The sequence below is a fragment of the Artemia sp. Qi Xiang Cuo genome, chromosome 3 (genome assembly GCF_049724085.1).
Source record: "Artemia sp. Qi Xiang Cuo chromosome 3, ASM4972408v1, whole genome shotgun sequence".
Taxonomy (NCBI): domain Eukaryota; kingdom Metazoa; phylum Arthropoda; class Branchiopoda; order Anostraca; family Artemiidae; genus Artemia; species Artemia sp. Qi Xiang Cuo.
This window is the reverse complement of record NC_142796.1, coordinates 82,291,706-82,318,981: the sequence shown is the minus strand read 5'-3', so window position 1 is coordinate 82,318,981 and position 27,276 is coordinate 82,291,706. Positions and strand designations below refer to the sequence as shown.

Here is a 27,276-nt window from a genome sequence, read left to right as displayed (position 1 = left end):
AGAGTTTTTGTTGAAGTTCTAGTTTAGTTTAGTTTTAGTTTAGAGTTTTAGCTTAGACTTAGAGTTTTAGTTAGGGTTCTAGTTTAGTTTTAGTTTTAGTTAAGAGTTTAGAGTTTTTAGCTTAGAGTCTTAGCTTAGTTTTATTTAGAGTTCTAGTTTATTTTAGTTTTAGTTAAGAGTCTTAGAGTTTTGCCATAGAGTCTTAGCTTAGAGTGTGTTAGTCTAAGGTTAGAGTTTAGTTTAGTTACAGTAAAGAATTTAGAGTTTTAGCTTAGAGTCATAGCTTAGAGTTTTACTTAAAGTTATAGCTTGGTTAAGATTAATCTAAGACTTTAAGGTAAAACTCAAAACTCTTAACTAAAACTAAACTAAACTAAAACTTTAACAAAAACTCTAGACTAAGACTCTAATATAAAACTATAAACTCTTAACTAAACATAAAGTAAACTAGATATTAAGAAAAAACCATAAGATAAGAATCTAATCTAAAAAAACTAAACTCATAAATAGAAGAAAGCTAAACTATAACTCAAACAAAAACTCTATGCTAAGTCTAAAAGAAAAAATTCTAAACTCTTAAATAAAACTAAACTAAACTAGAACTTTAACTAGAACTCTAAGCGATAAATCTAAGTTAAAATACCAAACTTTTAACTAAAAATCAACTGAACTATAACTCTAACAAAAACTCTAAGCTATGACTCTCAGATAAAAAACTCTAAACTTTTAACTAAAGCTAAACTAAAGTAATACTAGAACAAAAACTCTACGATATGATTCTCTGATAAAACTATAAAATCTTAATTAAACCAAACTAGAACTATAACAAAGAATCTAAACTACGACTATAAGCTAAAAACTCTAAACTCTTAACTACAACTAAACTTAAACTATAACTATAACTATAAGATAAGACTAAGCTGAAACTCTAAACTCTTAAATAAAACTAAACTAAACTAAAACTCTAAGCTAAGTCTCGAAGGTAAAACTCCAGACACTTAACTATATATAAACTAAACTATAACTCTAACAAAAACTATAAGCTACGAATCTAAGCTAAAATTCTAAACTATTAACTAAACATAAAATGAACTAGAACTTCAACAAAAACTCTAAGCAAAGTAATCTTAGCCCAAAGTTATGAACTATTAACTAAAATTAAAATAAACTAGAAATCTAACAAAACCTCTAAGCTAGTACTCTGAGCTAAAATTCTAAACTCTTAACTAAAACTAAACTACACGAGAACTCTAAATAAAACTCTAAGCTAAGACTATAATTTAAAACAAACATCTCTTAGCTAAAAGTAAACTAAACTATAACTATAACTGAACCTAAAATTTAAAACATCAAATACTTATCTAAAATTAAACTAAAACAGAACTCTGAAAAAAACTTTAATCAATGACACTAAGATAACATTCTAAACTTTTAAATAAAAATAGAGTAAAATAGAAATTTAACCAAAACTCTAATATAAGACTCTAAGTAAAAACACTAAATCATTAGATAGAAGTAAACTAAACTAGAAGTCTAATTTCAACTAAAATGTGAAACATCAAATTCTCAAAAAAAGTTAAACTAAACTAGAACTCTAACAAAAACTCTAAGCCAAGACTCTAAGGTAAAACTCGAAACTTATAAGTAAAACTAAGCTAAACTATAACTCTAAAAAAAACTTTGAGCTAAGACTCAGCTAAAAACCTGAAACTCCTAACTAAATCTTAACCGGGCTATAATTTTAAGCAAAACTCTAAACTATGACTATAATCTAAAAATGAAAATTCTTAAATGAAACTAAAATAAAATTTAACTCTAAGTAAAACTCTAAGATAAGAATCTATGTTAAAACTCTAAACTCTTAACTAAAACTAAATTAAACTAGAACTCTAAATAAAACTAAGCTAAGACTCTAATCTAAAAACTCTAAACTCTTAACTAAAACTAAACTAAACTAGAACTCTAATTAAAACTATAAGTCTAAGCTAAAACTCTAAACAAAAACTAAACTAAACTAGAAATACAAAAAAAACTATAAAATAAGACTCTAATATAAAAACTATAAATTATGTAATGAAACTAAACTTAAGGAGAGCTAAATCGAAAGTTCTAAGCTGAGACTCACAGCCATAATTCTATGATAGAAATCATAAATCAGATTAAATTACACTCCAATCTAATACCTTAGGTACCTAACTAGAAAACCTACATTAAACTGAACCTGGATAAGACTCTAAGAAAAACCATAAGATAATTCTCTAATATAAAACTCCAAATTATCAACTATAACTAAACTAAACTATGACTCTAAATAACACTCTAAGTTAAGAATCTAAGATAACACTATAAAATCTTAACTAAAACTAAACTAAATTAGAAATCTAATTAAAAATCCAAGTATAAGCTAAACTAAACTAAACTAGAGATGCAACAAAAAACTCTATAATAATAAACTAAGCTAAAAAACTAAAAAATATAAATTAAAACTAAACTAAACTAGAACTCTAAAAAAACCCTAAGATAAGACTCTATGGTAAAACTCTAAACTCTTAGAAAAAAATTAAACTAAACTAAAACTCTAACAAAAAACTCTAAGCTAAGAATCTAAACTAAAACTCGAAACTCTTAACTATAACTAAACTAAACTAGAACTCTCAACTTAAAAGACTCTATCTACTAAGCTAAGACTCTAACCTAAAACTCTAACCTAAAATTCCTAATTAAAACTAAACTAAACTAGAACTCTAGCAAAAACTCTAAGCTAAGACTCTAAGCTAAAACTCTAAACTCTTAACTAAAACTAAACTAAACTAGAACTCTAACTAAAACTCTAATCTAAGACTCTAAGCTAAAACTCTAAACTAAACTAGAACTGCTAACAAAAAACTCTAAACTAAGACTCTAAGCTAAAAACTCTAAACTCTTAACTAAAACTAAACTAAACTAGAACTCTAACAAAAACTCTAAGCTAAGACTCTAAGCTAAAACTCTCAGCTCTTAGACTAAAATTAAACTAAACTAAAACTCTAAGCTAAGAATCTAAGCTAAAAACTCTAAACTCTTAACTATATCTAAACTAAACTAGAACTCTAACAAAAACTCCTTAGCTAAGACTCTAAGCTAAAAACTCTAAGCTATGAACTATAACTAAACTAAACTAACAATATAAGAAAGGACTATAATAAAATACTATAAAAAATTAGATTAAAAAAAAAAAACATATAGCTTTAACAAAAACTAAACTATCTGAAAATATTATAAAACTATAAACTTTTCAATATTACAAAAATCAAAGACAAATTTGTAGAAATTAATCTTATAATACTTAAAGCCAAAACTATAAACTCTTCAATAATAATAATATAAAATATAACTACGACAAAAACTATGTTAATCCTCTAGTCTAAAAGCTATAAACTCTTAACTAAAATTAAACTAAACTAGAACTCTAACAAAAACTCTAAGCTATGACTCTAAGCTAAAATTCTAAACTCATAACTAAAACTAAACTAAACTAGAACTCTAACTAAATGTCTAAGATATGACTATGAGGTAAAACACTGAACTCTTAACTAAAACTAAACTCAACTATAACTATAACAAAAACTCTAAGATAAGACTCTAAGATAAAAACTCCAAACTCTTAGCTATATCTAAACTAAACTAAAACTCTAATCTAAGTCTCTAATTTAAAACTCTAAAGTCTTAATTATATATAAACTAAAGTATAACTTTAACAAAAACTCCAAGCTAAGACTATAATATAAAACTCTAAACTCATAACAATTAATAAAATAAATTACAAATCTAAGAAAAATTATAAGCTAAGACTCTAAGATAAAACTCTAATCTATTAACTAAAACTAAAATAAAATAGAACTTCAGCAAAAACTCTAAGCTAAGAATCTAAGCTAAAAACTGTAAACTCTTAACTAAAACTAAAATAAACTATAACTCTAAAAAGAATTCTAAGATAAGACTCTAAGCTAAAAACTATAAACTCTTAACTAAAACTAAACTAAACTAGAACTCTAACTAAAACTCAAAACTAAGACTCTAAGGTAAAACACCAAACTCTTAACTAAAACTAAGCTAAACTAGAACTCTAACAAAAACTATAATCTAAAAATATGATATAAAAAACTATTAACACTTAACTAACACTAAACTAAACTAAAAATCTATGAAATGACTCTATGTATAATCCCAATACTAATTAATATGCGTAAACTAAACTAGAACTAGCAAGTAAAATAGGCCATTGATCTAACAAAACACCTAGACGAGACTCAGATCTATATTACCCGGCACTTAACTAAAACTAAACTAAACTAGAACTTTAACTAAAACTCTAAACTAAGACTCTAAGATAAAACTCTAAACTCTTAAGTAAAACTAAACTAAACTAGAACTCTAAGCTAAGACTCTAAGGTAAAACACCAAACTCTTAACTAAAACTAAACTAAACTAGAACTCTAACTGAAACTCAAAGGTAAAAAATCAAACTCTTAACTAAAATTAAACTAAACTAGAACTCTAACAAAAAAAACTCTAAGCTAAGACTCTAAACTAAAACTCGAAACTCTTAACTAAAACTTAGCCAAACCAAAAATTTAAGTAAAACTCTAAGCTATGACTCTAAGCTAAAACTCTAAATTCTTAACTGTAACTAAACTAAACTTCAAATCTAACTAAAACTCTAAGCTAAGACTCTAAGGTAAAACTCTAAACTCTTAACTAAAACTTAACCAAACTACAACTTTAAGTAAAATTATAAGCTATGACTCTAAGCTAAAACTATAAATTCTGAACTTTAACTAAACTAAAATAAACTATAACTCTGAATAAAACTCTAAGCTAAGATTCTAAGCTAAAAACTCTAAACTCTTAACTAAAACTAAACTAAACTAGAACTCTAACAAAAACTCTGAGCTAAGACTCTAAGCTAAAACTCGAAACTCTTAACTAAAACTTAACCACACTAAATCTTTAAGTAAAATTATAATCTATTACTCTAATCTAAAAATATTAATTATTAAATTTAAATAAAATAAACTTAAATATAACTATGAATTAAAACATAATATAATAATATAATATAAAAAATATAAACTATTAGATAAAAATAAGCTACACTAGAACTATAAATGAAACTCTAAGATAATAATATAAGCAAAAAAAAACCTATGAAATTTTAACTAAAAATAAACAAAACTAAAACTTTAAGCTAAGACTCTAAACTAAAACTCTAAACTCTTGACTAAAATTAAAATAAACTAGAACTCTAACTGAAAATCAAAGGTAAAACATTAAATTCTTAAATGAAATTTAACAAAACTTCAACTCTAACAAAAACTCTAATCTAAGAATCTAATCTAAAAATCGAAACTCTTAGATAAAACTTAACCAAACTACAACTTTAATTAAAATTATAAGCTAAGAATCTGAGCTAAAACTATAAATTCTGACATTTAGATTAAATAGAATAAATTTGAGCTTTTAATGAAATTATACGCTGCGACTACAATCTAAAAACTCTAAACAAATGACTAAAACTAAACTTAACTAGAATTATAAAAAAAAATCTAAGATAATACTCGAAGATAAAAAAAAACTAAGACATTTTAACTTAGAATAAACCACGATAGAAATTTATTCGAAGAATATAAACTAAAAACTCTAAACTCTTAACTAAAACTAAACTAAACTATAACTCTGACAAAAACTCTAAGCTAAGACTCTAAGCTAAAAAAACCTCTAAACTTTTAACTAAAACCAAACGAAAATAAAACTCTAAGCTAAGTCTAAGGTAAAACTTCAAAGTCATACCTATAACTAAGTTGTGGGTGAAAAGGATGGGTACTTAAACTTGTAAAATGGTTTTAGGATGAATAGTAAGAAAATAACTTGTCCTGAAATGGCTTTGAAAAGTATTGCTTGTTGTCGGAGAATTCAAAATAAGTATAGTAAAGTTGTGGGTGTAAAGGATTTGTACTTCAATTTGTAAAATGGGTTTAGGAGGGACATTAAAAAAAGAACTTGTTCTGAAATGGCTTTGAAAAGTATTATTTGGTGTTGGAGCATTCAAAAATCAGTATAGTAAAGTTGTGGGTGAAAAGGATGGGTACTTCAACTTATAAAATGGGTTTAGGATGGACATTAAGAAAATAATTTGTTCTGAAAAGATATAATAAAGCCATAAAAAGTATTAAAAAATGGGGGCTCGGGGGCCTTTGGGGTGCGGGGGGTCCTTTGGGGGTCTGGGGGGGCCCTTTAGGGCTGGGTGGTCCTTTGGGAGCCTGGGGGACCTTTGGGGGCTGGGGGACAGCCTTTGGGGGCCCGGTGAGGGCCTTTGGGGGTCCGGGTGCCCTTTGGGAGCTTGGGGGACCTTTGAGGACCGGGGGAGGACCTTTGGGGGCCCGGGGAGGGCGTTTGGGGATCCGGGGGCCCTTTGGGAGCTTGGAGGACCTTTGAGTACCGGGGGCTTCCTTCGGGGTTGGGGTAGGGGGAATGGAACCCTTTGGGGTTGGGGTAGGGGGATCGGAACCCTTTGGGCTTGGGGTAGGGGACCTCACGACACTGTTAAAATACAACTTGTGTATTATAACGACCAGAGTTTCACCCTTAAATTCTCTTCTAAAATCATCTTTTAAATCATCTTTTAAAATGTCTCTAACTGTTTCGCCGAAATAATTCCATAAAATGGCTAAAACGGCTTCGCCCAAATAATCCCTAAACGTAATTTCAGCGTGTTCCTTTTGTTTGGCATCTCTGCGCTGACACATTTCAAATTACTAAGAAACCTGATTCCCGCGCTAAAACAATTCATCGCTAAGATGTTTCTTGGTGAATTGTTTCCATGGCGTTTGGTTATTAATATCTTTTGGAGTTCGACCAGTAGAGTTGTTTCCGAGGCAAAGACATTAATGACTTGGATCTATTCCTGGAGAATCGTTTCTAGGCGAAAATTTTTAAAGTCAGACAGATGATGTCATTGGTTGATTGATCTGTCAAGAAAGGGGAATTAATTTTTTGTTTCTAAGGGGAATTATGGATTCACGATAGGTGAATTAAGGTCAACTGCAGAGGTGTTCCAAATTCCTGGACGGCATAACATTCGCTGAGAGCTTGCCATAACAACAACAAAAAAAACATCGACCTTGATAATTGCCTCGGAAACAACAAATACTATTTCTGGATCATAACAGTCGCTGAGAGCGTGCCAAAAATATACCTGGAGAAAGAGACCATGGAGAAAGAGGTCATTGCACCCATTAACCACGTGTTCTCCCTAGGGAGGCTATGCCCATATTTGGTGTTAAAAAAAGTTGTAGGTGGCAGCAGTAGGGCCCCGTGGGAGTAGCACCTCCCTCTCTACTGGTACAATCCTTAAATCTATTATCATCTGAATGTTCACGCAATTCATCTGAAGGGCTTCTCATGGAAAGAATGATCATCTGGGTCTAAAAATAGCTGGGTCTAAATCTATTATCATCTGAATGTTCACACAATTCATCTGAAGGGCTTCTCATGGAAAGAATGAACATCTGGGTCTAAAAATGGCTGGGTCTAAAATAGCTGGGGCAAATGGCTTTTTGAGGCATTGCCCCCCTCCCATAATATATTTTGAAAGGTGTCCACGCTACAGCTGGTGCACAACTGGGCGATAGTCTATAACCGTCAGTTTTATTGTATAAATGGTCTATAATAACGATTATTTTTTGTACTGCATGTATTCTTTTATGGACAAAAGTTATACCACATGCTAGTATGGTCTCTCAATTTTCGGTAGTGATATTTCGGCCTTATGTATTTAGAAGCAGCATAGCCAGGGAATTCTGTTGATACACTAATTGTAATCAAAATTCTAGAATACGTAATGTACGTAAATAGTACTAACATTCCACTTTCTCAGCCTTTGTAAAATGTGTTACTCGTAACACTGACCTTGATTTGTCTTGTAAACAGAATGTTTTGTGTTGAAAAACATCTACTTATATAAAATTAAATAAAAAAACATTAAAACTTAAAACGAACAGAAATTATTTGTTACCACGAATTGTTTTATTTTCTAAATGTTTTATATATATATATATATATATATATATATATATATATATATATATATATATATATATATATATATATATATATATATATATATATATATATATATATATATATATATATATATATATATATATATATATATATATATATATATAATATCCAAACATATGTCCTTATGGGCATAAATCAAACAAAATTGATATATTAATTTCAAAGAATTAATTATGATGTTACATTGAAGTGCTAATTAAGTCGAATTTATCAAAAAATACACAGTGGAACAGAAAATCTCAGTATTAGCTAACTATTCAAAATATCTTTCTGCATTATCACCAGACATATTTAAACATTGCAAATCAGTAAAATTTTATATACTCTATCCTTATATTAGTAATGAAATTAGGGAGAGGACCAAGGGGGCCATACTACTACCACTGACAACATGCTGCAGCACAAACATGTTCTGACCCTTAAGCAACTGCGCAGGTCAAGGAGGGCCAAATATACAAAAAAAAAGGAAATCGAAAAAAAAGCCTTGTATGAAAATGAGGCCCTTGCAAGGGCAACAACCTTCTTTTCCTGCAGAGCTTGAAACATAAAACCAAATGTCCCTGACCAAGTGGACCCTAATGTATAATGAATAACTTAGTTTGGGGCACAGATTCCCCTTAAAATTGTACTTTAAGAATGATGTCAAATCCTTTTTTCAAAAAAAAATAAAAATAAAAAAATAAACTAAATAAAAACAGTGGTTCGACAGTGGTCAAGTATGGCATTGAAACACAGATGCTTTAAAAGGCTTGGGAACTTTTGTTAAAAGGTTTCAAGAAGAATCTCATAAGGAGAGTTTTAGAAAATGGTTTGAATGACTATATATCAAACAATCAAACGTACGAAAAACGTTCAAACGTTCTACCCCATTTTTATATGGATGAAAGTTTAAGATTGTTAGGTCATGTTTTACCGATGATGATGTAAATGATGATGAAAGGCAGTTTCCCGAAAATTATGCTTTTTGGTCATCCGACTGAAGCCAAACGAAACGCATATCGTCCCCGAAGGGAGTGGGAAAAGCTCATAAGAAAAAATTTAAAAGAAACTGGAACTTGATGGGAAGCGGTAAAAAGTGAACCACTGAATACATTAGGTCGGAGGAGGAGCTGGTGCAGCTGTGTTGACGTAAGGCAGCATGGTGCCGCAATGAGCGGTTACTAGTAGTAATAATGGCAGGTTCTCATTTGACATGTCTTTTTCTATTTTTATTTTCTAGGAAAACTCCGATGGTTTTTACTTTCTATGAGCAGAACGACAAAACAGAAGGATTGCCGACTCCGGGTAAACCGGTAAGCTATTTGCGAAGCTTCGCGCTGAGTTTTAATCGTATTTTTAATCATTCGTAGCTTTTGGTAATTTTTCATGTGTCAACCAATTGTAACTATTATTATATATTTTACAGTTTTGACTAAACATTTTAGATTTACCTTCTTTTATTTCTTTTCTTTTTTTTAATCAAAGATACCATGTTTAGACCATACCTACGAAGTGGCGTATCTTGTTTTTCAGTAAATTATTTAATTTGAAATAAATTTCAAAAAAAAAAATTTAACAAATTAAATAAAACCAAAATAATGCCCACTAAAAACGCCAGCCAAAATTTAAATAGCGATATTTCTTGGACATTTTCACATGATAAAACAGAGATGAAAAATTCTTACGGTCTTTGATTGGTGAAGGATCTGAGTCTAGCAATCTCTCCTTTAAATATCTTTTCTTGAGGCAAGTCCATCGGCGGTGTCACAAGCTTATATTGGCGCATTGAGATATCTTGAAGCTTAAATTCCAAATTGAAGAAATCCATTACAGCCGGCCAAAATTTCTCTTTCCACGTCACGAAGTCTTCTTCAATGCTATAAAATACAAAAATTGTTTAAAAAATACAAATACAAAAATACAATTTAATAAAACACAAAAACTACAAATAAACTATTATTCCCGTAGCAACATCGTTTTGAACAATTCGTATTTATGAATTGAACAACTTAATAATTTGAGAATTTAAGAAATTTAACAACTCAACAAAAAATACAAATTTAACAGTATACGAAAAATACAAATAAACGATTACTCCTGTAGCAAAATCATTTTGGTTGAACAGTTCAAATCTATGAATTGAACAACTGAACAAATTTAAAACTGAGCAAAAAGCACAAATTTAATAAAATAAAAATAAAAACACAAATAAACTATTACTCCCGTAGCAACATCATTTTGAACAGTTCAACTTTATAAATTGAACAACTGAACAAATTTAAAACTGAACAAAAAACACAAATTTAATAAAATAAAATAAAAAAACACAAATAAACGATTACTCCCGTAGCCACATCATTTTGAACAGTTGAAATTTATGAATTGAACAACTGAACAAATTTAAAACTGAACAAAAAATACAAATTAAATAAAATAAAAAAAACACAAATAAACCATTACTCCCGTAGCAACATCATTTTGAACAGTTCAAATTTATGAATTGAACAACTGAACAAATTGAAAACTGAACAAAAGATACAAATTTAATAAAATTAAATAAAAAACACAAATAAACCATTACTCCCGTAGCAACATCATTTTGAACAGTTCAAATTTATGAATTGAACAACTGAACAAATTTAAAACTGAACAAAAAACACAAATTTAATAAAATAAAATAAAAAAACACAAATAAACGATTACTCCCGTAGCCACATCATTTTGAACAGTTCAAATTTATGAATTGAACAACTGAACAAATTTAAAACTGAACAAAAAATACAAATTTAATAAAATAAAATAAAAAAACACAAATAAACCATTACTCCCGTAGCAACATCATTTTGAACAGTTCAACTTTATGAATTGAACAACTGAACAAATTTAAAACTGAACAAAAAACACAAATTTAATAAAATAAAATAAAAAAACACAAATAAACGATTACTCCCGTAGCCACATCATTTTGAACAGTTCAAATTTATGAATTGAACAACTGAACAAATTTAAAACTGAACAAAAAATACAAATTTAATAAAATAAAATAAAAAAACACAAATAAACCATTACTCCCGTAGCAACATCATTTTGAACAGTTCAAATTTATGAATTGAACAACTGAACAAATTTAAAACTGAACAAAAAACACAAATTTAATAAAATAAAAAAACACAAATAAACCATTACTCCCGTAGCAACATCATTTTGAACAGTTCAAATTTATGAATTGAACAACTGAACAAATTTAAAACTGAACAAAAAACACAAATTTAATAAAATAAAATAAAAAAACACAAATAAACTATTACTCCCGTAGCAACATCAATTTGAACAGTTCAACTTTATGAATTGAACAACTGAACAAATTTAAAACTGAACAAAAAACACAAATTTAATAAAATAAAATAAAAAAACACAAATAAACGATTACTCCCGTAGCCACATCATTTTGAACAGTTCAAATTTATGAATTGAACAACTGAACAAATTTAAAACTGAACAAAAAATACAAATTTAATAAAATAAAATAAAAAAACACAAATAAACCATTACTCCCGTAGCCACATCATTTTGAACAGTTCAAATTTATGAATTGAACAACAGAACAAATTTAAAACTGAACAAAAAATACAAATTTAATAAAATAAAATAAAAAAACACAAATAAACCATTACTCCCGTAGCAACATCATTTTGAACAGTTCAAATTTATGAATTGAACAACTGAACAAATTTAAAACTGAACAAAAAATACAAATTTAATAAAATAAAATAAAAAAACACAAATAAACCATTACTCCCGTAGCAACATCATTTTGAACAGTTCAAATTTATGAATTGAACAACTGAACAAATTTAAAACTGAACAAAAAACACAAATTTAATAAAATAAAATAAAAAAACACAAATAAACTATTACTCCCGTAGCAACATCATTTTGAACAGTTCAAATTTATGAATTGAACAACTGAACAAATTTAAAACTGAACAAAAAACACAAATTTAATAAAATAAAATAAAAAAACACAAATAAACGATTACTCCCGTAGCCACATCATTTTGAACAGTTCAAATTTATGAATTGAACAACTGAACAAATTTAAAACTGAACAAAAAATACAAATTTAATAAAATATAAAAAAAACACAAATAAACCATTACTCCCGTAGCAACATCATTTTGAACAGTTCAAATTTATGAATTGAACAACTGAACAAATTGAAAACTGAACAAAAGATACAAATTTAATAAAATTAAATAAAAAACAAAAATAAACCATTACTCCCGTAGCAACATCATTTTGAACAGTTCAAATTTATGAATTGAACAACTGAACAAATTTAAAACTGAACAAAAAACACAAATTTAATAAAATAAATAAAAAAAACACAAATAAACGATTACTCCCGTAGCCACATCATTTTGAACAGTTCAAATTTATGAATTGAACAACTAAACAAATTTAAAGCTGAACAAAAAATACAAATTTAATAAAATAGAAGAAACACAAATAAACCATTACTCCCGTAGCAACATCATTTTGAACAGTTCAAATTTATGAATTGAACAACTGAACAAATTTAAAACTGAACAAAGAATACAAATTTAATAAAATAAAAAAAAACACAAATAAACCATTACTCCCGCAGCAACATCATTTTGAACAGTTCAAATTTATGAATTCAACAACTGAACAAATTTAAAACTGAACAAAAAACACAAATTTAATAAAATACAAAAAACACAAATAAGCTATTATTCTTGTAGAAATACCATTTTGAGCAATTGCGTTCCAATAGCGACCGTTTGTTTCGGTTACATATCCGTATGGTTACCTACATAGGCCAGTGCTAGACATCTGGGAACATAAAAAAGGATTTCACGGCTAATCTTTTTTTTTTTAATTTACTGGCCTTGGAAAGCTTAAAGACATTAAACAGAATTTACAAAGACAGTAAAAAAAAACGAAAATTTGAATTTGTTTGCAATAAATCAATTCTTTACAAAAAGAGGATGCTTATACACTTTCCTGGACCAAGTCTAGATCGACTAGTAGGTAGCAGGTTGTTGAATAATCACGTCTGAAACACGGTAAAACACGTCTGAAAACACAGTGAAACAAGTAGAAGGTATCTTCCAAAATTTTAGCGCCCCTCCCTCCTGGCACTCTGAAGCACATAGGTTGATTGCGCCCGTATACAAAAATTAAAAATAAGAAAAAGAAAATTGTTTTCTTAAAAATAAGGAATTCCACCAATTTCCCGAACAATAGAAAAAGAATAGAGGAATTAGTCCCTAAATCATGTAAAGGATAAAGGACCCTAGACTGAACAGCAGGGGACTTGAATATATTCCGTGGGGGAAAGGGGGCGAGGGACTATGCTCCAAATATTCATACTATATCGTTGCTATCACCCTATCTCACCCATTATAAACTTTTTAATTTGTGTGGTCAAACTATTAAAAATGATTGCACGGTATTGCCACAGCTTGTAGAGCTTGGATAAGAGATCCTAATAAAGGACAGAAAACTAAAAGCCAATGCCTAATTTCCAGGAAATCTTAGAAAAACCATTTAATTTCTCCCGTTTTGTGCCGGAAAAAGAAGTATTCAGTTTTAAAGAGACTTACATCATAAGAAGGTGTCTACTTCGTTTTTTTTTAATGGGACAGAGCGTTCTTTTTAAGTTCAGGAAAGGGCAGTCCCTTAAATTTTCTAGCATACCTAATAAAAGATATCGGATCCCCTTAAGTCTAAGGCTAATCTTGGCAAGTCAACTCGCAATTTGGGTCATTTGAAGCACTCCTTCAACTCTGCACGTTTTATGTGCATTAGCCACCATGCTACGAATAAAAGATGTATTTCTACTACCCCAGTTTTTAATAAGCAACATTTTAATAAAGACTTATTTTGTATCTAATTAATATAAGTTTTAATTTACGTTTTATATCATTCCTGATTCAACCATTCCTCCAATATAGAATACGTTCGACCCAGTCTTTGATTGTCCTCCTAGCTCTGAAAAAGCAACTATTAACCCTACTACTAACAACTCTTTGCAGGACCAACCCGCCTGGGCCCAAGACGGCACGGTCAGCCGACCCTGAGGCTCGGAAAATGATTTTAAGATATCGAATCCCCTAATCATGAATAAAAAATATCCAAGAAAGGGAGTGTTAAGACTGACTAAATTTACGAGCCGTTAAGTGACTCTAAGATTCTTAATTTCTTAGAATTATAATTAATTATAAAAATATAACGCATTGCGACAGAAAAATTAGAATAATTATCTGTATAAAAGGGGGTAAGGGGTAGGTTGTATAGCCTACATATAATGTATTTCCTTTCAAGATATTTATCAAGAAAAATCAAGAAAAGAAATTCAATTCATTTAAAATTTTACTTGACTTGACTTGACTTTATTTAACAAAAACATATACATAAATTTTTTACAAAGGAGAAGAGATTAATCTCGTAATGTCTCCTTTACCAAACAATAGGGGAAAAAAAAAAAACTACACTTCCCGCTAAAATAACTTCAGAAAGAAAATAAAATTTGATAAGAACAAAACATGATTTAAATTAAACTTAAAGAAGAAATGAGAAAAAAAAAAAAAAAAAAAAAAAAAAAAAAAAAACATAAATTAACTATAGACTCACGGATATAGGGTTGGGATTTAATTAACAATTTATAAATAAATCAATAATAAAATCAATCCCCGCTAATGTAGGCTTAAAGGACCATCTTTTTCAATTTCTTTTTATATATGTAAAGTGATGGCGATTCACTTACTAATTCAAATAACTTATATTTATTCGGAATTTGAGGAATTTGATATCTTAAACTTAGCCTGGATCTCTCATTTTTTACAAACGGGAAAAGAAACTTAACCCTAGCTCTTGATAAATGGCTATGTTTATTTTCAACCAAAAGTTTCATACTATTGAAAAATGATCTTTATGTTGGATTTTCAAAAACCATATGCCCAAATTAAGGTGCAAAATTTGTTGTAAATCCAGAATATCAAGAAATAGAAAAGATGTTTTAATTTCAGATAATTCCTCTGTCTTCCTAGGGTGTGCTAAAAAATGCTCCAGAATTCTTATTGATTTATTTTGAACAACTTGGAGTCCTCGTAATTGTGAAGGGAAAGTCAGCATCGAAACAATAGGACAATACTGGAAATAATTATCAATTAATGAGAAATATAAAGTTCTAATGATTTGGTATAGAAACAGAAACTTCAACCTATGCAAACAACCGAGATTCCTGGACACCGTTGCTTTAAGTTTACTAATATGCGTCTTAAACGACAGAGTTGAATCAATATAAATACCTAAATATCTAAATAAATCCACTCTTTTTATGGAGGAAGCTCCAACATTAATAATTCGAAATGACACACGCTTCACTGACCTCGAATTTCTCCCAAAAACCATAAATTCCGACTTCTCTAAATTAGGTATTAATCGGTTATCATGAAACCAAAAATTTACATTCAAAGCAACAGTCTCCAAGGACAATCGTAGGTCCACCTCGTTGCCCGCCCTCAAACTAATTGCTGTATCATCCGCAAACAATATTGGTAACTCATCACCTGAAGGCATGCAATTTGGAAGATCATTTACATAAATCGAAAAAAGTATCGGCCCCAATACAGATCCCTGCGGTACCCCTATATTTTCTAAAGAGAAAATATGAGATGATTCTTCACAAACTTGGACTTTAAAACTTCTTTCAGATAAATACGATCTCATTAAATCCAGAGCTATTCCACGGATTCCTATATTTTCCAGCTTATCAAAAAGAATTGCATGATCTATTGTATCAAAAGCTTTTTTTTATGTCAAAAATATAGTTGCCGCCAAATAACTATCATCCATAGCCTCTGATAAGAAATGATGTAAAGCAGCTACTGCTTGCTCTGTTGATCTACCACTCAAAAAACCAAACTGATTAGGAGAAAAAAACTTATTCTTTTCCAGAAACGAAATAAATCTACTTTTTATTATCTTTTCGAAAACTTTAGAAACAGGTGATAAAATAGTAATTGGCCTATAATTGTTTGGGTTATCTTTATCACCTTTTTTAAACAAAGGTAAAATTTTAGCTACTTTAAGACAAACTGGGAAAAATCAATTTTTTAAACAAGAATTAAAAATATATAAAAGCGGCTGAAAAAGTCCACCAGCTAATTCTTTAAACAGAGAAGTCAATATGACCTCACCTCTTATCGAAAACCGCTTCTTCAAAATATTAACGGCTTTTTTATACTCTGGGACCCAGAGAGGGTACATAAATATAGCATGATCTACTTTATTTGGCAAATATTTTCTATTACTATGTGTTCCAGCAGAGATTTTATACACCCGACCATGTCCAACTTTTCTAAAATGGTCAGCAATGCTTCCGCCATCCCTCTCTCATCAGTTATCTTGACTCCTTCATGACTTGTAATGTGAGATGGAATATTTCTTGTTTTAACATTATTCATTTTTTCATTTATTAATTTCCATGTTTCCCGAGGTGAATCACATTTGCAAAATTAATTTTGATAATATTTTGCTTCCGCTTCTCTGAGAACAATAGTTAACCGATTTTTATATTTTTTAAAATTTTCAGTATTAATTTCATTTGGGTACTTCATCTTCACCTTATACAATCTATTTTTTTCTTTTATACTCTTTAACAGACTTTCAGTAACCCATGGTTTACGAGGCAAATCCTTACTCTTTCTTAATACCATAGGACATACTTGGTCGAAAATTTGGTTAAATTTACTATAAAATAAAACAATTGACTGATTCGGGTCTTCAACATTTAGGACATCATTCCAATCTATATCTCCTATTTTTACTTTCATCTCATCTATATGTTTCGAGTTAAATCTCGTTTTATAGCTTTCTTATCGTCCCTTTTTAAAGTCCACTCTTCATCTGGAGAAGTTAGAAACAACAAAACAAAGATCATACGCGTCATTTAAAACCATATTGGTATCAGGACAATTTTTAGAAGTCAATTTGTTATCAATAAGAGTTGGATGGTTATCACAGATTCTTGATGGTAGTAAACAAGTAGGTGACAAACCATGCAAAAATGAAATATTCAAAAATTCTAATCCTTTATTCGATGTCGAAACATTATGTCGCATTAAATCAATATTAAAATCCCCCATTACATAAAATGGATGGTGTTGCTGGGTGAGGCCATCTAACAACGACTCATATTGACTTGAAAACTCTTGAATACTAGACGATGGTGGCCGATATACTACAATTACCAAAAAAGTATTTCTTCCATCATTCACTTCTACTACACAACTCTCAAATAGCATCTCAACATTCCAAACCATAAATTCATTACGTAAAGAAGATGCAAAAACATCTCGTATAAAAATACCAACTCCTCCTCTCTTATTCTGTTTTCGACTACCATGAAAAAACTTATAATTTTATTAATGTTGGAATGTATTATTTTTATCAAGAAATGTTTCACAAGTTCCTAACACATCTGTTGACGACCCTTTAAGAAAATCATGCAAAAAATTTAAGCTGCTATTTAATCCTCCAAAATTACAATTCTAAAATTGCAGTATTTTAAGTTTATAATTTTGATCTGGATTATAGTTGAAAGATAAATTTTTGTTTTTATAGTCAAGACAAAATTCTTGAAATTAATTATAATTTGTAGAAAATCAACTAATGCATTTATTAATGTCAATGGGATTTTTTTCCATTTCATCCAGCGTACCAAAACAATATTTGACATCATACTCACTCTAACCATTATCCTTATCATCATCACCCGAAGGCGAGCGCAATTTAATCACGGATACCTGAGCTAAATCACAACTAACTACAATCATAAATCCACTCAAACATACTAAAAAACCACTTTAATCCACTTCCGATACATTTTTTATGCATTTGACTTATACGACATTATACCATTTAAGCTTCACTTTTTGCTCATTCTCAATCAAGCATAATACAGTAGGGACGACTGGGGGGATCCAAGCACTGACTCCCTTTTCTCTCAATTCTTTCTGTTTGATTTTCAGGGAGTTACGAATGTCACGAACACCTTTTGTCACATCATCTGTTATATAGACATAGGGAGATTCACTTCCGGCTACTCTTCTGAACGGGTTTTCACGCAATTTCTTGTTTCCCTGAAGGATACGGAATTTGTCCTTATCATCCTGGAGCTGGATTTTGAGAAATCGATCCGTAAAATCAAGTAGTTCAAATTGGGTATTAATCCCAAGATGTTGGGACAGTAAGGCGTTAACATGCTCCTTAGGTTTTGACTTAGATTCACCTTTAATGTTTCATAGAATAATATTCCTTCTTCTATCCATGTTTTCTACCACAAGGACTCTCGTAGCTAACTCACCAAAACCGGGTTCCTTTGCAATTTGTTTACGTATTGCCAATATTTCCTGCTTGATACTAGATAACTCATTTTCGTGGGTCACTTTTGTTTATTCCAAATCTTCAACACGAGACGTTAGGGACGCTAAACTAGACTCAATGTCACTGATTTCCCTTTTTATTTCCGAAATATCATTTTTAGTTTCTTCGACGACTGCAAGGATTTTATCCAACTTTGAAACATTATCAGTCGATTCCGTGGACCCTCTAGACTCGTCCAAATCGCTTTGTCTTGATCGCTTTCCACTTTTCTTAACCATATTGGTATCCAATAATGTTTATAATTTTCAAATAGCTCGATAAACGAACGACCAAGATAATTCACTAGGCACTTCACTTGTCAACTTATCAAATAATTTTTTGTATTGTTCTCTATCCAATAATGTTTATAATTTTCAAATAGATCGATAAACGAACGCCCAAGATATTTCACAGCAAATTTTACACAGCGCTCGCACAGGGATGTTACTACTACGGGTGCATTGAATGAACTGACTACTCCGGGTGCATTGAATGAACTGACTCCGGGTGCATTGAATGAACTACATTTCAAATTTCACTTCAGAGAGGGGGGTTTGAAACAGAAAGATTTTGATTATAATATATGCTTCAAATATACTGCACGTACTGAAAATCAATATTTGACCTTATTACGGACCTTCCACTTCAAAGATTCTAGCATACTGCAGTTCATGGAAGTAAAGCTATCTATCCTCAGATCTTAAAGTGTTTTCTAAATTTCCCCAAAAGAAAATTCGGCTCTCCGGACTCTCCCCTCAGCCAGAGTGTTTCAAAACCTACAGATACAGCAAGGTCGTGTTCTGTTGTGGCGCAGGTGGGTCTAGGGGAATACCCCAAAAATAAAATAGGATTCCCCCTTAAGACAAACATTGATAAAAATTAGCAATTTCTATTTCTTGTTGACATGCGTAATTACAAACGTTAAATTTCGGGATATTTCAATGAATTTGAAGATTCGGAACGTTATTCGCACATTGCAGCTCTAACTGCAACAGAAGAAGTGGTAACACCTTTTACAAAGTAACAATACTGCCCCTTGTACACGATATATTAAATTAGACAACATAAATATTTTTAAGAAACAAATTTACTTACTTACAAAATTACTTTTAACAAATTTATTTTAAATTACTTTGTACAAAAATTACAACTAATAAAAAATCTACTTCATTTGAGCACTCTTCATGCAGATCAAAGGGACCTTAAACTAAAAAATCGGTTTGAAATTTCAGAGACTGAGCCAACTACCCTATGATTAAATTAAACACACAAGAACAAAAAAAAACATAACAAGCGAAATAAAACATAAACATTTTAAAAAAGCTCAGCCAGAGTGGTTCAAAACCTATAGATGCAACAAGGTCAGGACCTGTAGTGGTGCTGTGGGTTTTGAACTCAGGTTGGTAATACAGAACCCAGAGTTCAAACTCAGCTGTAGCTTTAGGACTCGGGATCTAACACCGGTGATGAAATTATACGACAGCGTCTCCGTGCTAACCCAATCAAGGAGAAGACCATCAAGGTCGTCTCCAACGAGGCCAAACCAACAAGGTCGTCTCCAACAAGGCCAAACCAACAAGGCCAAACCAACAAGGTCGTCTCCAACAAGGCCAAACCAACAAGGTCGTCTCCAACAAGGCTAAACCAACAAGGTCGTCTCCAACAAGGCTAAACCAACGGGTCATCTCCAACAAGGCCAAACCAACAAGGTCGTCTCCATTCACACTAGAATTAGCACATAGTTTTCACAAATCAGCTAACTGAACGGATGCAATGGTAACATTGCCCCTTGTGCATGGCATATAAATTGAGAAAACAACACGATTTAGAAGAAAAGGACACTATGTCTTATGATACAAAACTTACTTTATTTAAGCATTTTTCAGGTGTATAAAAGCCGTATTAAATTGAAAAAGCATTTTTTACTTGTTCACACAGATCAGATAATTCTGGCAGAGTAAATGGCAACATTGTTTTTTTATTGTGAGTGGCACCATCACCTTTGTGCACAGTAAATAAAACTGGGAAAACGATACAATTTTGAAGAAAAGTCTTCTATTTTGCAGAATAATTTGTGTAAAATTTACTTAAAATTCTTTTCAAATTTATAAAGGTTGCTTTTATTCAAAATTTACTTTATTTGAACACCTCAAGTATATTAAAGGTATTTTAAAGCCAAAAAGTGGTTTTAAATTTAAGAAATTGAGCCAATTACCCTATCATTAAATGAAACACAAGAAAAAAAAATATATATATGGATTGAAAGAACGGTTGCCAAAACGGTGCCCACGGTTGCGAAAATATAGGCAGGTATATCAGAGGCAACGCTGTAGCGTTGCCTATAGTAAAGGCCATACGGCTCCAATGTTTTATTTTTTTTTTTTTTTTTCCCAGAGGCACTTCATATGGAAAGGGTCGTCGTAGAAGCTTAAAAGGGGGCTCTTTAAATTTAAAATCGCGGGTTTTAGTGCCCTTTTTAATAGTCGAAAGGGATTGGAGGGCAACTAGCCCCCCCCCCAACGCCCCACATTCCCCCCAACACATCCAATCAAAATTTTCAGAAAGCCATTTTGTTCAGCGTAATTGATTTCCAGATAGAAAATATATTTTTGAGGAGGATACCCCCCCACAACCCTCAGGGCAAGGGTTTTAAGTTATGCCCTGAGGGCATATAAGGTTTTTATAGAAGGCGTTGTCGTAGAAACTTCAAAAAAGGATCATTCAATTGGAAATTAAAGAGCTAGTGCCCTTTTTAATAGTCGAAAGTGATTGGAGTGTAACTAGCCCCCCCCCCTCGCCCATCATTTCCCCAAAAACATCCAATCAAAATTTTGAGATAGCCATTTTGTTCAGCGTAGTTGATTTCCAGATAGAAAATATATTTTTGAGGAGGTACCCCCCCCCACAACCCTCAGGGCAAGGGTTTTAAGTTATGCCCTTGAGGCATATAAGGTTTTTATAGAAGGCGTTGTCGTAGAAACTTCAAAACAGGCTCATTCAATTGGAAATTAAAGAGCTAGTGTTTTTAATAGTCGAAAGTGATTGGAGTGTAACTAGCCCACCTCCCCCCCCTCACGCCCATCATTTCCCCAAACACATTTAATCAAAATTTTCAGATAGCCATTTTGCTCAGCGTAGTTGATTTCCAGAGAGAAAATTTATTTTTGAGGTGGACACTCCCCCACAACCCTCAAGGCAAGGGTTTTTGGTTATGCCCTGGGAGCATATAAGGTTTTTAAAGAAGGCGTTGTCGTAAAAACTTCAAAACAGGCTGATTCGATTGGAAATTAAAGGGCTATTGCCCTTTTTAATAGTCCAAAATGTTTGGAGGGCAACTAGCCCCCCCCCCCACGCCCATCATTCCCCCAACACATCCAATCAAAATTTTGAGATTGCCATTTTGTTCAGCGTAGTTGATTTCCAGATAGAAAATATATTTTTGAGGAGGATACTCCCCCACAACCTTCAGGGCAAGGGTTTTAAGTTATGCCCTGGGGACATATAAGGTTTTTACAGAAAGCGTTGTCGTAGAAACTTCAAAACATGCTCACTCGACGGGAAATTACAGAGCTAGTGCCCTTTTTAATAGTCGACAGTGATTGGAGTGTATCTAGCCCCCTTCCCCCCCCCCCCTACCGTTCACTATTCCCACCCACCCGTCCACTAAAAATTTTCATATAGCGATTTGTCTCAGAGCTGGTGATTTGCAGATTGGAATTATATTGTTGAGGAGACACTCGCCATCACCCCTCAAAGCAAGGGTTTTATGTTGTGTCCTGGGGGCAGATAAGGCTTTTATAGAAGGCGTTGTCATAGAAACTTCAAAACATGCTCATTCAATTGAAAATTCAAAGGGCTAGTACCCTTTCTAATAGTCAAAAGTGATTGGAGTGCAACTAGCCCCCCCCCCCCCGCCCATAATTTCCCCAAACACATCCAATCAAAATTTTGAGAATGCCATTTTGTTCAGCGTAGTTGATTTCCAGATAGAAAATATGTTTTTGAGGAGGACACTCCCCCAGAACCATCAGGGCAAGGGTTTTAAGATATGCCACGGGGGCAGATAATGTTTTTATAGAAGGCGTTGTCGTAGAAACTTCAAAAAAGGCTCATTTGATTTGAAATTCAAAGGGATAGTGCCCTTTTTAATAGTCGAAAGTGATTAAAGGGCAACTAGCCTCCCCCCTCCCTACGCCCATCATTCCCCTAAACACATCCAACCAAAATTTTGAGATAGCCATTTTGTTCAGTGTAGCTGATTTCCAGATAGAAAATATGTTTTTGAGGAGGACACTCCCCCACAACCCTCGGCACGAGTTTAAGCTATGCCCTGGGGGCATATAGGGTTTTTATAGAAGGAGGTGTCGTAGAAACTTAAAAAAAGGCACCTTCAATTAAAAATTCAAAGGGCTAGTGCCCTTTTTAATAGTCGAAAGTGATTGGACGGCAGCTAGCCCCCCCCCCCCCGCCCATCATTCCCCCAAACACATCCTATCAAAATTTTGAGTTAGACATTTTGTTCAGCCTAGTTGCTTTCCAAATAGAAAATATGTCTTTTAGTGGGAAAATCCCCCACAACCCTCAGGGCAAGTATTTTACGTTGGGTCCGGGGGGCATATAAGGTTCTTATAGAAGGTGGTGTCGTAAAACCTTTAAAAAAGGCTTATTCGATTGAAAGTTCTGAGGACTAGTGTCATTTGTAATAGTCGAAAGTGATTTAAGGGCATTTAACCCCCCTCTCCCGCCCAACTTTTCCTCGAACACATCCAATAAAAATGTTAAGACAGCCATTATATTAAACGTAGTTTTAAGTTCTGGAAATTAGGTCTTTGAGGATTACAACTCCCCCAAAGCCCTCAGGTCTTGGGTTGTTATTTAAGGATTCTCCGAATCCTTCATATTGTTTCTTATGGAAGGATGCTCGAATTAACTTTAGAGAGGGTTCGTTTGATTGGAAATTGAAAGTTCTTGTTCACTTTTTAAGAATCAAAAGAGATTGAAGGGCAACTAGCCCCTCTCCCTCCTCCACGCCCTAAATGCATCAGAGGACAATTTTGAGGTAGAAATTTTCTTGACATAGTCCAAAGTTCTTATAACTAGAACACTGGTGTTGACACAGCCCAACAGAGCCCAGAGGTAAGTGTTGTATGTTATGCCCTGGGGCATAAATTATGAAGGGGGTTTTATAACTTATGTGAAGGGGTTTTTTTTCGGAAGAATACATAGAAAATCTATTATAATTATCCAATTATAAAGTTAAAATACATACTCTGTGATAGATGCAAAATTGCTTTGGCACACAAATTCCTATTAAGGTCAATTCCAAACAGCCGTGATCTCTTTGTGTCAGCAAGTGAAATGGTCTCAACCCCCTTATTGGAGCTATTTTTTCAATCCATTCTTGTTGTCAATCGCTGTCCACAAGTTATGCAAGCTGTCTTTGGTTCACATACTAAGTTTTTATCAAAGAGGTTATTGTATAGACTTTGAAAAAGGCCTCATTCGATATAAATTGAAAGTTCTAGATCCGTTTTTTAAAGTCAATAATAATCGGACATTAAGCACCCCCCCCCCCATGCCAAAAAAAACTTGAAACTTTTTGCAATCAAAAATGAAACAAAATTAATTAAAAAAAACTTTCCGAAAAATAAGTTTTTCAAAGAACAGTAAAGGCCATTTTAAACTTAACCTCAGCAGATACAAATACCTTTTAAAATTCGAATTCAAAACGACCAGAAATTACTATTAAAGAATAAATGAAACCCAAAACGAACAGAAATTAAGTAAACAATCATAGTCAGAAATATACAACGAGTTATAATATAACTGAATTAATAAATCTTAAAGCGAATAATGCTTAGATTGAATATGAAAATCTAGCTTAAAACTAAAAAAAATATTTTGCTATTAAAGTATAAATGAAACTTAAAACGAACAAAAATTAAACATACAATCAATGCGAACAAAACATACAATATATATTAATGTAAATGAATAAATAAATCTTAAAACGAGTGAAACTTAAATTGAATATGCAAATCAAGTTTGGATCGAATAAAAATAACTACAAACAAGAGTTTGGGTATCGTCTCGCTGCAGAAGCCTAAAACCTACTGCGTCAAGTTTTTTTTAATTAATCAACTAAAAATTCAGGTACCGTATATAGAAAAGGGTAACTAAAAGAGAACCTTTTGAAAGGAATAAGAATACACGTTTGATTGATTATTTTATTCAATCTATTTTATTTTATTCAAGCTTTTTTGGGAAATTAAAGATGTTTTAACTAAAATACCTCTGTCAAGGTGTTTTAGTTAAAACACCTTTGTCAAAAGGTACTTTAGACTTTTTTTTTATATTTTTCATTCAAATTAATTTTATTCATTTTAATTAAAAAGGAAACCATCGCCTTTGCCTTTTTTCTTTTACCACTTGCATTGTACTCTTTTTTTTATAATCTCTTTTATACTGGGAGTGAGTTTTCCCGTTTATTTTTCTTCTTTAGAAAAACAAAATTAGTTTCTGTGTTTCAGAATTATTCCCAAGAAAAAACCTTCTTGTTTAGCAACTAACCTCGATGTATGTGACGTCTAAAGTTCGAGTTGCTTTGGTTTTAATTGTATTTTGATGTGTCTTTTTTATGCTAATGAGAGAGGATTTGGGATTAAAAGAAAAAATAAAGCTTTTCCCCAATTCACAGTATATGCTGTCTGACAGATACAAAAACAAATTCTGCAAACAGTGGGTTCCAATTTATTATTAATTGTACGTTTATTATGGTGTTTTTAAAGGTGTTTGTGTTTTTTTAAGGTTCCACCCCATGTTTAGACTTTTTTACTTTATTTATTTTATTATTTTATTTATTTTAATTATTTTTCATTTTATACGCTTCTTTACTTTATTTTTTTTTATTCATTTTAGTTATTACTTTGTTTACGCTCTTAATTTATCTAGAATTATTCTGAGGGGAGATAGTTCTTTTTTGTCCAATCAATATTTCCGGGGTATAAAACATTTAAACATAATAGATTAACAATAATTAAAATAGTATAAGTTAAATAAATAAATTTAATAAAAACCGGATAATTAAGCTAAATAAAATAATAAATATTTAAATATTGCTATAATTGGGTATCAAATATAATATTTAATATTTGTGTACATTTTTGTAATTAATAATGGCTGCTCTATATTCTTATATCAGCACCTGAAATATAATTCTTCCCTTTTTCTTTAGATTTTCAAGACTTTATCCAATTGGCTTAAATAAATTATTGCTTACTTTGCATCATCGTCTCCTAAGCCAAGCTCACAAACACGGCGACCACCAAGTTCATCAATTCTCTTGTCCACAAATTTGCCCATAGCGTTGTAATGTTCATAAGTTTTATTACCAAGCCCAAAAACCTTTCAAATATAAGTAATCAATTATTATAACAACAAAAAAATCAACAAAACAACAAATAAATATTATAACAACAATTTTTATTATACAAAAAATAATCAAAGCACCAAAGACAGTAAAAGTGAAGTTTAATTGCTGGGTGAAAACTTAGAAACTTTTAGAAAATTAGAAAAAATGAGTAATTCAATTTTTAATGAAAAGGATCCCCATATGGAGTAATTGGGATTTTGTCAGTAGCGGGTGGCAAATCTTAAAAAGTAGAAACCTTGGTAAAAAATATTCACAAACAACCTAAAATCAAACGACACCAAACAAATTAAGAAGGAGTAGCATTCCTATTAAGGTGTAACTGTCTTTGGAAGTACAACCAAAAATGGTGTAACAACCTAAAATCAAATGACACCAAACAAATTAAGAAGGCGTAGCATTCCTATTAAGGTGTAACTGTCTTTAGAAGTACAACCAAAAATGGTGTAACAACCTAAAATCAAATGACACCAAACAAATTAAGAAGGCGTAGCATTCCTATTAAGGTGTAACTGTCTTTGGAAGTACAACCAAAAATGGTGTAACAACCTAAAATCAAATGACACCAAACAAATTAAGAAGGCGTAGCTTTCCTATTAAGGTGTAACAGTCTTTGGAAGTACAACCAAAAATGGTGTAACAACCTAAAATCAAATGACACCAACTGTTTTTTTTGTAACTGTCTTTGGAAGTACAACCAAAAATGGTGTAACAACCTAAAATCAAATGACACCAAACAAATTAAGAAGGTGTAGCTTTCCTATTAAGGTGTAACTGTTTTTGGAAGTCAAAAAAAATGTTAATGTTTGAATTTTTACACAGAAAAGACGTAGTCATTGCTTTTCGGCAGGAATCCAACGATGAATTGCCCTTCCCGGCAACAAAGGACCTTGGAATAACTTCCGACGACCACCTTGTTCGATCTGTCAGAAATTGCAAGAGCCATCTATTTATCTGATGGCAATTCCGCTGTGATTCCTCAAAGCGTTGTTCATAACCCAGTCTATGGCGTAGTTGAATAGTATCCTAAGTACTGAAGAAATCCTTGCATTACTCCAAACCCCACTGGAAATTTAGAAGTGACGTTGCCTGCTGCCTAGACCCAAGTCTCGGTGTTTTCGCACTCGCTTCTTAGTATCTCGATAATTTATTGTGGCGCAACACCTCCAGCTGTAATTCTCCATAGCTCCTCATTAATAAGAGAGGCAGCAATAAAAGCGAAGAGAAGAGGTAGATAAAGATCTACTTTACTGCAGTAGGATGACAGGAATTGTCAATATTCGTTTAGAGTA

General features: G+C 31.5%; 1 protein-coding gene across 1 annotated transcript in view; it reads right to left on the bottom strand.

Moving 5' to 3' along the window:
• Cpr (Cytochrome P450 reductase) overlaps positions 1 to 25,953 on the bottom strand; it is a 65,016-nt gene extending 39,063 nt beyond the window's left edge. Inside the window, exons 1-2 of the mRNA XM_089086435.1 lie at positions 25,835 to 25,953; positions 9,786 to 9,977 (exon numbers count right to left, since the gene is read on the bottom strand). Coding sequence (XP_088942561.1) covers positions 9,786 to 9,977; positions 25,835 to 25,917 — 275 coding nt within the window. The 5' untranslated portion in view covers positions 25,918 to 25,953. The remainder of the gene's footprint in view (positions 1 to 9,785; positions 9,978 to 25,834) is intronic.
• Between the last annotated feature and the right edge of the window lie 1,323 nt (positions 25,954 to 27,276).